General features: G+C 40.4%; 1 protein-coding gene across 2 annotated transcripts in view; it reads left to right on the forward strand.

Annotated features, from left to right (window-relative positions):
- The window catches only part of SNX24 (sorting nexin 24), a 75182-nt gene that overhangs the window by 32426 nt on the left and 29456 nt on the right, over positions 1-13300 (forward strand). For both annotated transcript variants that reach the window (XM_048930715.1, XM_048930716.1), the window contains exons 2-3: positions 6304-6387; positions 11557-11661. In XM_048930715.1, coding sequence (XP_048786672.1) covers positions 6304-6387; positions 11557-11661 — 189 coding nt within the window. The remainder of the gene's footprint in view (positions 1-6303; positions 6388-11556; positions 11662-13300) is intronic.

A 13300-nucleotide genomic window follows, 5' to 3' on the forward strand; every position in this document is an offset into this window, starting at 1 on the left:
AATTAACTTCGCAGGGAAACCTTTGGTGAGCAAGATTGCATTCTTAAATGGCCATAATGACTCTTCAGAAACAAATGCTGATGTTAGAAATAAAGCTGCCAATTTTGTGTAAGAACAATAACGATAGCACACAACAGCTTAGGTAGTTGTGGCTCTGTTTCGAGGGGCAGAACAAACAGTATTTCTTTGCCTTGCACTAAGTTGATCTTTAGTACTGTGTGCTTTGTGTGTGCTGGCTAAATCCTATTGTGTTTAGTGTTCCTACGTGTTTAGTAACTTGTCAGCACAGGAAAAAGCTAAATTTGTGTATCACGGTAAACATATATCTGAGACAATCCCAAGCCACCTTCTCCAAACTGTGATGCTCATTACCATGCTGTGTTCTGTTTAAACTGATTTCTGACTGAGGAGTGGAGATCTGGGTTGCATGGCAAATATTTCTCTAAATGCAGTCATTACATGTCACTCACATGTTCTGAGTAATCGGTGTTTGTGCCAAGTGTTATCTCCTTCCTTAATATATCAAAGCCTTGAGGAATAGGATGTAATATCTTCACCTGCTCTGCTTGCAGGTGCCACTCAGCACTGTCACATAATGGTGCCTGGGCTTGGAGTTAGCTGGGCTATTGAGTTTTCAGCTAAACTCTAAGCTTCTGAAAGGGACATCTGACAAGGCTGTTATTCCCTGTTGGCTCAGGGAATGCTGCTGCACATTGGTTTAATCATGCCAGGGAGTTTATGGTAATTAAATGAGCAAGTTGGGAGAGTACTGAATTATTGCAAGTTCCATGGGGCTGCAGTGTACACTTTTTTAACATATTCTTGGACACATTGGAGATTTTTTTTAGCAGACATTTCAGTATCAACATTTTGGAAGTCCTGAATAGCCCACAAGTTTTCAGACAGCAATTATAAACGTGAAGAAAATAACACAGACTTTAAATTACCATAGAATCATAGCAGGAAGGGACCTTTAAAGGTCATCTGATCCAACTCCCCTGCAATGAACAGGCACACCTACACCTCGGTCAGATGCTCAGAGCCCTGTCCAGCCTGACCTTGAATGTCTGCAGGAAAAAAAACTTTGGTTTCAAGCTTCTAGTAAAGTGGACTTTCTTGCAGCTAGTTGGTTGCAGCAGGGGGATGTTTTCATTGTAGCTAGAAGCTGCCTCTTGCCTTGAAAAGTGCAGGGATTCTTCACAGTCTTTATGGATAAAATAGCAAAGTGTTTTCTGATTAAATATAAAACTCCTAACATCTCATCAGACATTGAATTCATCTGTTTTGTGTATATATTTTTGTCATCTTTTTTTTTTTTTTTTATTCAAGTATTTTATCTCAGTTTATTATTTTCATTAGAAAATTCACGTATCTTCCATTACAAAGCCTCATGGTTGTTCTATTAATAGAATATTTCTGGTAAAAGACATTGAGATAATCGAGATGAGCAAATGGAGCAGAGCAGGACATTGTTTTGTTTTGCTTTGTTTTGTGTGACTGTGAGGACTATAACGTGTTAGGAACCTTTTCCTTTTTCAGTAAAAGATAAAAACATTTTTTCTTGAGTTTAATTCAAAGGATGTTAGCCAGATAGGTGACCACACTGACAAGTAGGTTTTAAAGGGATGTCATCTGTGTAACAGTTGTTCTCTGCAGAACTAATACAGAAAAATAGCAAGAACAGGTCAGATCTGGTAGCTTCTTGGTTGGTTACAAATTAGATTTCCATAGTCAGTGTTTTACTGGCAAGGGAAAGGCGTTTTAGCTTGGAAAGTCAAGAAAGTTATTTTTCAGGAAATGACAGTGAAGTTCCTATGGGATTTTTTATTTATTTATTTATTTATTTATTTATTTATTATATGAACGATGTGCTTGGGAAAGATTGGTTTAAAGTGAATTGAAAAAATCAGAATACTACTTACTCTTATGTGTCAGCAGCTCCTTCACTCAGCAGTGACACTGGCGCAGAAGCCTCCCTCGAGCCTCCCATCTTGCAGGAGTTAGTCTCACTGGGTTGTGATATAAATCGTTTCACCAGCTCTCCCTCTAAGCCCCAAGAAGTGTGACATACTTAAAGGCCATCTTCAGAAAGAATTCCCTAGAGTTCTGTGCATGTTTTTTATATGTAATTCCTACTAATACTGTGCCATTTTATGAGTGTGGAACACCTATACTGCAAAAGAAGGTAGAATGTGGAATATCCTTAATTATTTCATAGGTTTGGTGGGAAGGACAAACTACATGCTGAAGACTGTTGAAGAGCCCATAGCCTGCTCTTCTTTTGTGGGCTTAATTAATACTTGACCTTGTAGGTAGGACTGAGTGTAACAGTTTGGATCTACGTAAGAGGGATCACAGTGTTTGGAGTGCAGGGATAATAGGGATTTTGAACTGAGTTTGGGTAAGACAGCATACCTGGAAACGTGATGGGTGTGAATCTCTTGGGAACCTTTATCAGTGAAACACAGAGTGTAGAGCCATATTGGAGGATGGAGTGTGTATGCATGTGTATAGAACTGGACTGGGGAGCAGGGAGGGGAGCAGGGCTGGGGGCTGCTGCTGCCTGCTGCCTGCTTTCATGCCATCTGGAAAATGGGATCAGCCTGTTTGGGCACCTCTGCCAGGAAGGAGGGATGCCCCACAGCTCTGTGCTTGTTCATCCTAATTCCCAACTCCATGTTTGTTCTCAGTTCCTGGAATTTAACTGCTATCTCTTTTTCATTTCCTGCCTCCAATAGCTGCCTTCATCTGTAAAGTACTCACAGAGCCCCAGCTAAACCAGCTGCTCCACTTCTCTCCTTACTATCCATTCCTACAGGGGAGGGCTGGTTGGGTACCAGCTGCTCACACTGGGTGGGGCTGCAGCTGCTGCAGGATGCAGGAGATGTGGCTGTAAGCAACTTGCTTAAGCTTAAGAATAGCTTAAGTCTCAGCAAGTGAGCATGGAGTCAATAACCCAAACAGGTGATGGGGGAAAGAGCTGCCCTGCACCCGCACGGAACTGATTTCTGTTACATTCCTATCTGTAATCCTTTGTGTCCTAGTAAGGATGAACTTAATTTCTTTCAGTGCAGTGTAATTTCTGGTAATTCATTGACTATGGGAAAAGCATTGTATTAATCAGTGATTAGTTGTTGCGTTTTTCATTTAACCATCTCCTCCAAAAAGTCATATGTCTTTTCAGTTATCTGTTCGTAGAACATGGGCATTTTTAAAAGTTATTCTCTTGCAGTGTTGCTTTTTTTTTTTCCCCACAGTTCTTCCATCTTTATTTTGGCACTTTGCTCTTTGTTCGCCTGTTTCCTCATATTGTTCTGTCAGGGCCTGCAATTCCCCCGTTAGATTTGTGAGGCTGGTAAATTGCTACTCCGAATTCACAAGGAGATTTGCTCTGTTGTAAGCCAGTGCCATCCTGCTGCATTTCACATACAGCCTTGTCCTCACGAAACTGCAGCACCAATTTAATTGTGCCATTAGGATGCTTCTATGAATTGTGATGTGGTAAATGTGGAGGAGACAAGCTTGGAATATGTGCACTAATGACAGTGTAATTACAACTGAATAATAATATAGCAGTCATAAGCACAGTATGTGATATTTCATGTACTTGCAGTTGTGCTTTAAGGCACTGTATAATTCAATTTAGTATTTAAATATTTTAGATGAAAACATTTACAGATGCCTGCTTAATATATTTTCTGCAAATTGCTTTAGATTTATGACATTTAGGTGCCGCTGTGAGTAAATAAGCATAATTTATGGTGTTGGGTTGGCATTTTTTTGTTTGTTCATTTCTCATGTTTTTTGTTTTAAACAGTACGTGCACTGTTCATGCACTGTAGATCCATTGTCCGTCTTCGTAAATTTCAGGTGGCTGCTAAAACTGAATCCAAGGGCTCTGCAGTGTAGGAGGCAAAGTCAAAGCATTTGTATTGACGGAGCCAATTGAAGCTCTGAAGGTGTCAAAACTGTGGTCTTGAAGTTGTCAATGTTGCATGCAGAAGGCTGTGGCTCTGTGTTTGCAGGTCTTCTGTGAAGATCCTGTAAACTTGTACGTCCTCTATCTGGCAAGACTTATGCAAACCGTGCTGGTAAGATTAAAAGGGAAGCCAGACAAGTGCTGCATACTTTTTGTTTCTGAAGACATTTGTACAATTCAGTAACCAGTGGTGAAACAGAGCAAAATAGGTACCAGCTTTGGAAAGAAGGTCAACAGAGGGATTTTTATTTCCCTTTTACCCCATGTTCCAACTATTCTCCTTCATAAATGACAAATCTGCTGTCTTTAGGCAAGAGATTTCCCTGAAGTTGCACATGCCTAAGATCAGGGTGGGTGTGCACGAGTCTGTGTGACACAGGAGGGTTACCTGCCCCAGGAGCGCTCACAGATGAGGCAGGAGCCTATTTGACATGCAGCCAGCAGAAGTGCTGAGCTAACGTTGGTGCTGAGGCTCTTACCTGACTGAGGTGCAGTTGGGTGTCATGAGTTGGTAGCAATTGCTGGAGCTTTAGTTAATTCAAAACCATTGCAGCATCTGAAGTGGCCACTTCACACTCCTAATTTAAGTATTTTTATATTCTGTTAGCCAGTCCTCCCACAAATTGTCCTTGAGTCTCCTTATCCACAACATGTTTCCTGTGCAATCAGAGGCGTTTTGTGCCTTGTGCCTATTTCTTTCATGCAGTGTGTAGAGTATAAGATGTAAGTAATGTTTTCCTCTAATATAATTAGGATGTTAAGTCTGGACTAAAGAAAAAAGTTTGCATTGATTTTTCTTTGCATCTGATCCTCTTTACAACTCTGAACTTAAAATATATTCCTGAGGGTACCTTGGAGTTTTTGCACATTGAGAGGAGAATTGTTTAATAGCCTATAGCTATTCTCCCAAAATAGTCTAAATGGACAAGGAAAAAAAAAATCAATGCACCCAAATAAGGTCATTTGCTCACAGTGATTAGGACACAGAAATAGTCCTTTTCAAGGAGGTGGAACGTATCTCAAGTTATTTTGATGGATTACCAAGGTCTGAACTAATTTTGGTAGTGTAAACATCGGTGTGAAGTGACTCTGGTCCCATCCATCCCGTGTTCAAAGGTGGATGTGTTTCAGGCTGGATTGAATAAAGTGCCATCTGGTTCTCATGTGGTTTGACTTGCCAGCAAGAGCCATCACAGTTAGAGCTGTGTTTGAAAGGCAGGTTCCAGCTGACAATAGGAAGCATTTATCCTGCATGATTCCTGCCTGTTTGCTCTGATCCGAGCTCTGAGCACATAACTGTCTCAGAAAACCCTTTTTTCTGTGCTCAGATGTGAACACTGTTTGCAAATTTATTTCGAAGTACTTTCACTTGCTCCAAGTCTCAGGTCTTGATGTAATCATCTTTTCTGACCATTGTCTTTCATTCTCCTGGAAATAATTATTTCCAGCATTTTCTGAGCAGAAAAGAAAATGAAAAAAAAGAAAGAAAAAAAAAAAAAAGAAAAAAAAAAACCTGGAAAGATCAGGCACCTTTTTTGTATTGCTTTTCTGCTGATCTTGTCTTCATTTAATAGACCATGTTTTCTTGAGTACTTCAAAATATTTCTCATCACTTGCCCTTAGTACTGACCTTGCAACCTGAGTATCAAGGAAGTGTCATGTTAGTGACTACTAATTAGTGCATCCAGAGAGCTGCTTCTGCTGGCCTTCAACCTCCTAGAGGCAGCAACCAAAGCTGTCACATGTATCATACAAAGAAAACAAGCGTTTGCCATAGCTTTTCTGTTGTTCCCCCCACACACCCCAGGTTACAGATAGTAGCATGAGCTCAATTGAAACTGCATCTGACTTTGTAGGTTAGGAAGTAATTAACCCGCAGTGTAGTAGTTGAATTTTTTTTCTCCATGCATAGCATAAGGCCTTTATTACCTGGTTCTTACTGCATTTGTGTTATTTTTGTGTTATATGTAAGAAAAGAGAATAAATCTCTATTTCCTTCCAGCCTTCTTGCTGTCGTTCCTACTCTCCTTTTCTTTTTTTAATACTTCCCACTATATTAAATATTTCTAAAATTGTCTTAACATTTAGATTTTAATATACAGTGTAAAGTCCACATGGAACTGTCTTTTTCTTTGTTGAACAAACTTGTTAATAGAAGAGTCAGCCATGATACCCATTTGTCATTTTTCTGTTTCTTTACCTGTTTCAGCTGTCATATTTTGGAACCACCCTACATTTTGGGTATAATGCGCAATCACAGTCTTGTCACAGAACTATCTGTGCAAAAACCATTTATGTCTTTTTTACTATTTATAATTTTTCAGGTCTTCAAAATAGAAGTGCTGATGAGTGGAAGGAAGCATTTTGTGGAGAAGAGGTATAGTGAATTCCATGCTCTCCATAAAAAGGTAATTATCTATTTACACGTAGCAGATTTGTTTCACTCTAATTGATTCCCCTCACTTGAAATTGTTAACATTTATGGTTTATCTTAAATACATCTTGTGATTCATGTCTCTGGAAAAGAGACCTTACCTTAAATAGCTGTCTGCTTTGTGGAAGTGAGGATGGTGGGTTGTGGGCTGATCCCTTCTCTGCTTTTCTATTGCTTTTTACATGCTGCATTGCTAAAATGGCATCCGCAGTATGTTGGGTTTTTTTTCTTCTTACAAAATGATGAAATACAGCACATTCCTATAGCAAAGCAATACAGCTTTGTTTTATATGCTGTTATGCAAGTAATTTATGTTAAATCTATAAATTGAATTGCTAACCTGCTGAGCTGAGGCAACAACTTGTGCACACCAGGAAACTAAACATGAAAAGGACTCTGCTGCTCTTCATTCAGTGATTGTGGTAGGAAATATCCCTTAATCTTTCATGACTGAGTGTCCACTAACTGTTTTGATGCTTTTGAAGGGAGGGTACAACTTCTCCTCCCCAGGCTGAACTAGATGCTTCTATTGCATCCTACCAAAAGGCAAATTTTAAATCGTTTCTGCCTTGTGAAAAGCAAATACTGTGAAGAATAATTCTGGAAAAGCAGCAGCCTACTGGTGTTGGGGGTATGCTGAAGAGCTTCAGTCCTTTCCTGGGACTTTTCTTGCTTTGGCATTGGAGGAGCATGTGTAGGCTTCACTGCTTTTGCTTGTGCTGCTTTTCTTCAGTACCAAAAATCTGCATCTGCAAAAAGAGAGGAACACAGGGAAAAGCTTGTGGCATTTACAGCTCCTGCCACTGCAGTGTCACAGGAGCTTGCTGATAACAGCATGTTTGGTATCCCTGAGTCATCTCATGAATGGTGTAATCCAGGGAGGAAGCAGAGAGAATGAATTTTGACAGCCTTATATTGATATAAGCCAACTTGGGACAACAGAAAGAAACTGCTGAGGTGTATGTGCCTTTGTCCTAAAGAATCTTTAAAAAAAAAAGATCTTGCTTTACTGCACAGTAATCAATATGTGCTATTATTTCTTGGCCTTTTGCTTCTTGCCCCAGCTGTGGTAATTGACTGCCACTTTATAAAGTGCATTTTCTTGTTTATTGCTTTAATTCAGATCTCTCTCACATCTTTTTTGCCTTGTGTTCTATTTCAATATGATAACATAGGAGCAACAGTGTCAGAATCAGCAGTACAAGTTTACAGTGTGCTTCTGCCGTACGTGTGCTTTATTTTACACACACTAAAACAACAAATGAAGGTAAAATAATAGGCTGACTAAGACACAACCAGTTAAGTTAGGAAGCATTGAAAGGGAAAAATTAACTTTTCTATGCTAAAAGTGAATATCTAAGTAGATTGTTTGCTGTAGTTGTCTGATTTCACTGTGGTTTCTGGTGTTGCATGGTTTAATTTCCAGTTATCTCTTGACTTACTTGCATGTTCCCCTCATTGCTCCACACAAGTGTCATGAATGATTGCAGTCTCAGTCTCAGGTTTGTCACCTTGCAGTAACTCCCTTTGTAGAGAATTATCCTTAAAGCACCAAAAGAGCCATTAATGACACCTCTTTTTTCTCTAACCAAAAATAGCAGCAAAATATTCAGCCAAAATTCAAACAGAACCCTTGGATTACCTTTCAGTCTGTTACATCTTACACCTCATCTGCTTGGTGTCCGTTTTAAGTTATGCTGTGGTTTTCTTAATTCTCCAGCACAGATGCAAAACACCCAATGTTTTTTGCTCAACGTGCTATTTAAGTCTTTTTTTCTTCCACAGTAACACTTAGGTTTGTAGTAAACAAAAAAGTTCAAGAGGTCCTGATCTGAGGCTTCAGTGCTTTCAGTGCATTCAGTTGCAGAAATATTGGAGAAAGAGTTCTCTAACAATACATTACGTCATTTCAGCCTTTATTCATCTGCCTTGTGTTAGAAAAAGCAGAAAATCTCAAAGCTCTTAAGATAGTACAATTCTCTTCTTCCCCTGTAATTCAAAACATGAGTTCCACTCTCCACTGCATGCCTGAGAATTATAAAGGTATCATTAAATGTACTGCATTTTCAAGGTGTCCTCAGCACTGCAGATGACTGGTGAGCAGCAGAAATAAAACCTTTGCTGGGGACAGGTGGGGTAGAGAGTGGGGCAGATCACACCTTTGTCTGAGAAGGCTGAGCTGCACTAGAGCCTTGTGAAGGAAGGGAAGGACTGTTGAGAGATGATTCGTTCATCAGAGTGCCAATAATGCCAATTAATATTTAGGTTCTTTTACTTATTTATTTAGTTTTGGTATTTTTTAGGAAAGCCATTTCCAAGATGGTGGTTGGATTTGTCTTTCTCTGCTCTCCTTCTCTTGCATACCAGGGCTGTGAAAGAGCTAAGCCCCATTTTCTTTGCAATCTGGCTGTAATGGAAAGGGTTTAAAATCTTCGAGGCTGCTACGACACACAAGTAGAAATTACTTCTTTGTCACATTAGAAATGTAATTGAAGTCTGAGTGAAACTTTTGTGATTTTCACTTAATTCATTTTTACAATGAATTAAAATCTTCCTGTCTGTATAACACAGTTAAAAATACGATGATGTACCCATATTTAGTCACTCCTCTTTTATTCCACTTTTTTTCTTTGCATTTCAGTAGTTCTTTTTTAGTATGAAAATGTTAGGTGGCAGTGAAACAACCAGTGCAATGAAATCTAGAAAACACCTAAGATCTACGCATCAAGTTTTGCAAATTATTTATAATTTTAGAGTAGTTGTTACTTTCCATATTTGGACAAATGATTCTATAATTGATCTTCTGAGACATCTGTTAGACTTGAGATAAATAGGGACTACAGTTTCATAAGTACCAGCGTTCTCAGCAGGTTTGCAGATGACACCAAGCTGAGTTGACACGCTAGATGGAAGAGATGCCATCCAGAGAGACCTGGACAGGCTTGAGAGGTGGGTTCATGCCAATCTCATGAAGTTCAGCAAGGTCAAGTGCAAGGTCCTGCACCAGAGTTTGGCAGTCACAAGCACAAATGCAGGCTGGTCAGAGAATGACTTGAGAGCAGCCCTAAAGAGAAGGATTTGGGGGTGTCAGTTGATGAAAGTCTCAACATAAGCCAGCAATGTGTGCTTGCAGCTCGGAAGACCAACTGTATCCTAGGTTGCATCAAGAGAAGGGAGATGATTCTGCCCCTCTGCTCAACTCTCATGAGAACCCACCTGGAGTTCTGTGGCCTCAACACAAGAAGGACATGGATCTGTTGGAGCAGGTCAGAGGAGGGCCATGAAGATGGTCAGAGGGCTGGAGCACCTCCCCTGTTACTACAGGGTAAGGGAGCTGGGGCTTTTCAGCATGGAGAAGAGAAGGCTCCACAAAGACTACATTCAGCCTACCAGCGTACTTGAAAAGGACCTACAGGAAAGCTGGGGAGGGACTTTTTATAAGGGGCAGGTAGTGACTAGAAGAGAGGAAATGGCTTTAAACCGGAATAGGGTAGATTTAGACTAAATATTAGGAAGAAATTCTTTACAGTGAAGGTGGTAAGACACTGGAAGAGGTTGCCCAAAGAGGTTGTGGATGCCCCTTTCCTGGAAGCACTCAAGGCCAGGCTGGATGGGGCTGTGAGCAACCTGGTGGAAAAATCAGATTTTGTGTTTTGGCTTTAAGGCCATTCAGTAAATGTACATGAGTTTGGTCAGATTTCATTTTCATTTCTTATTAAATTGTAATCTAGCACTGTTAAGAAATCAGGAAGTTGCAAAATATTTCCTGAGTGATCGAGATTTCTACGCTGGAGCTTTGTTACCTATGATTGTAGAGACGTAGATATGTTGGCACTGCTTTTTCCTATAGTGACATCTCAGCAATCTCAAAGATGAAATGTAAATTCTCAATCTCCCATGGGTACGCATGTCAAAGTCAATTTTGAGTTTCTTTCTTTGCCTCCTTTGCCTCAGATCTACTCAGAGGCAATATACAGCAGAAGGAATGTCCAACGTCACCTCCTATTAAAATGCATTGAGGCCTATTCCAGTTACTGTTTTTGCTCCATAGTTTTGAGGGAAATGTTAATACTGGTTGGTTTTGAAAAAAAAACGTTGCTCTAGAAAGAGAATTCTTTCTGCTGTCATAATAGATATTTGTGTCTGTCTGTCTGCTCTCATTTATGCATACGCACACACATTTCTACATATATCTATGAAAGATTTTGTATGGGAATCTTAGAGGAACAGTTGTGGAGCTCTGTTGGAAGTTATATTCAGTGGCAGTCTTGGTGTTTTTCTGTGTAAGCTACTGAACACAATTGTCAATCCATTGGGGCAAACTGAGGGCATGGATATCTTGCTCTCTTGATTCCATAAAAATGTTTAGCTCTTCTCCTTCCCCCACTTTTACATAAATGCCTATATCTGGTGTTAGAAATGATTGTGGTTTTTTGTCACCAGTCTTGTAATACCTGTGTACAGTGCAGTCATACTCTAACGTGTCATGCAAAGTCAATTAAAGAGGAAATGAAGCACAAGAGGAACTTAATGTTCTATCTTATATCTTCATTGGGTGCTTAAGGCTGCAGTGGGCACTGAATCCAGCTGTCAGGTGCTAGGTGTTCCTTCCTCATCTGCTATTAGCTGCTGTGAGGTAGGTTGAGCCCTTGCTCTGTGGTTTCTGGGCTTCTTGAGTGTTCTCCCAAGGCTCAGCCTTGCAAGTCACCTAAGTCGGAGATTGACATTGCTCTGCTTTAGTTATCCTTCAGCCCTCCTGCCCACTGCTCAGCTGCAGTCAGTTAACAGTCTGGCTCCAGCGTGTGATCAGTGTGACATAGTTCCTCATTTCATGTATCCTAAAGTAGCTGCTGCTGTTTGGCTGTAAAGCCATTAATGACAAGTTGTGCTAGGCTTTCTGTTCACTGAAAAGGGCAACTGAACACAGGGATTTTTAACTGCAGCCTGTAGGTATGAAGGGGCTTAAGACGTCAGTTGTTACTTCAGTGAGTTGAACTTGATTGGAGAGGATCTTGATTGCTGTGCTGTTTTCCTTTATGTGTGGTTGTTTTACTGATGCTGTCTCTCATCTCTAGTGTAAACGTGTTTACTTTAAAGGGGCACTATTATCCTTTCTCTTCGTCTGAATTTCTTTTTGTTTTAGCTCAAGAAATGCATAAGGACTCCAGAGATCCCTTCAAAGCATGTGAGGAACTGGGTCCCAAAGGTCTTGGAACAGAGACGACAAGGCTTGGAGTTGTACTTGCAGGTGAGTTTCCTCCCACTAGCGTGAAGTAAAAACAAAAATGTCTTTTCAGGGTTGTCTACTATCCAAAGCATCTCTAGGTAGTTCAGGTATGAAGTGGGCTGTTCACCTGTAAGCAACTTAAAATGTGGACTGCAAGTTGCATCCTTACTGGCAGTGTTCACTTAGCAAGTCTAGCAGCTGGACTGTTAGCATTTTGCTTCTCATTAGACTGCTTCTCATTAGGCTGCTGACTGACTTTGGCGAATTTACAGGCACTGTATTTTCCTGCATATAAAATAATACTATTCTTTCCAAATCTGATTTTATTGTACTAATGAAAAGTGCAACAGAAGAGAAAAAAAGGAGGCTTTATTTAACTAACCTTAGCTTAGGCAAACTACAGAAGCAGCAGCTCATCAAATTCATATCCCTCTTCTGTACATGTCTAGTTCATCTAGTTTAAGTAGGTATTCATCATCGCATACTCATCTCGCTGTTGGCACTGCATTTTTAGTCCTACCTGGACACTCATTATGCTCCAGACTGTAAAGGGCACCTACAGGAATTATTTGGATGTACAAATGTATAAATGATATATCCCATCCTTTTTTAATAGATGAAAATTCTACTCTCACTGTGAACTTCAGACACTCTTTAAAAAGCAAGTTGGAAAGAAAAGTCCAGCTCAATTTTTGGAAGTCCAGCTCAATTTTTGTTCTGAAATATGAGGAGAGTTTCCGGAAGTAGAGGGTTTTTTTTTTTTATTTTTTATTTTAAAACATTTAGTGACTATTTTTCAACTGAAACATAGAATCATATAATTTTTTGAGTTGGAAGGGATCCTTAAAGGCCAGATAGTCCTACTGCGCTGCATTGAACACCACCTACAGTGCCACCTACACTTTGATCAGGTTGCTCAGAGCCCCATCCAGCCTGACTTTGAATCCTCCAAGAATGGGGCTTCTGTACCACCTCACCGGGCAGCCTCTTTCAGTGCCCTACCATCCTTAAAAAATTCTTCCTCATATCCAATCTAGAGGTCTGTCCTTGAGTTTGAAACCATTTCCCCTTGTCTTGTCACAGTACTGTCTGCCAGCACTTGAAAGGGGCCTACAGGAAAGCTGAGGAGGAACGTTTTATAAGGGCAGGTAGTGACTGGAAGAGAGGAAATGGGTTTAAACTGGAATAGGGTAGATTCAGACTAGATATTAGGAAGAAACTCTTTACTGTGAGGGTGGTGAGACACTGGAACAGGTTGCTAGAGTGTCTGTCCACTTCTTACTTGTAGCCCCTCATTAGATACTGATAGGCCATTATTGGGTCTCCCCAGAGCCTTCTGTTCTCCAGGCTGAACAGCCCCAACTCTCAGCCTGTCCTCATAGTGTGGTGTTCCAACATCACAGTGGATGTCTTTGAGGAAGATGATAAAGAGCTTTGGTCCCAGTACTGACTCCTGAGGGATTCCACTTGTAACTGATATCCGTCCAGATGTTGAGCCATTCACCACCCTTCTCTGAGTACAATCTTGCAACCAGTTCCTGGTCCATCAAACAGTCCACCTCCAAATCCATGTCTTTCCAATTTGGGGAGAATGATGTCATGGGGAAACCTTACTGAAGTCCAGATAGATGATGTCAGTGGATCTTCCCTTGTCCATTGA

The sequence above is a fragment of the Lagopus muta genome, chromosome Z (genome assembly GCF_023343835.1).
Source record: "Lagopus muta isolate bLagMut1 chromosome Z, bLagMut1 primary, whole genome shotgun sequence".
NCBI classification, from domain to species: Eukaryota; Metazoa; Chordata; class Aves; order Galliformes; family Phasianidae; genus Lagopus; species Lagopus muta.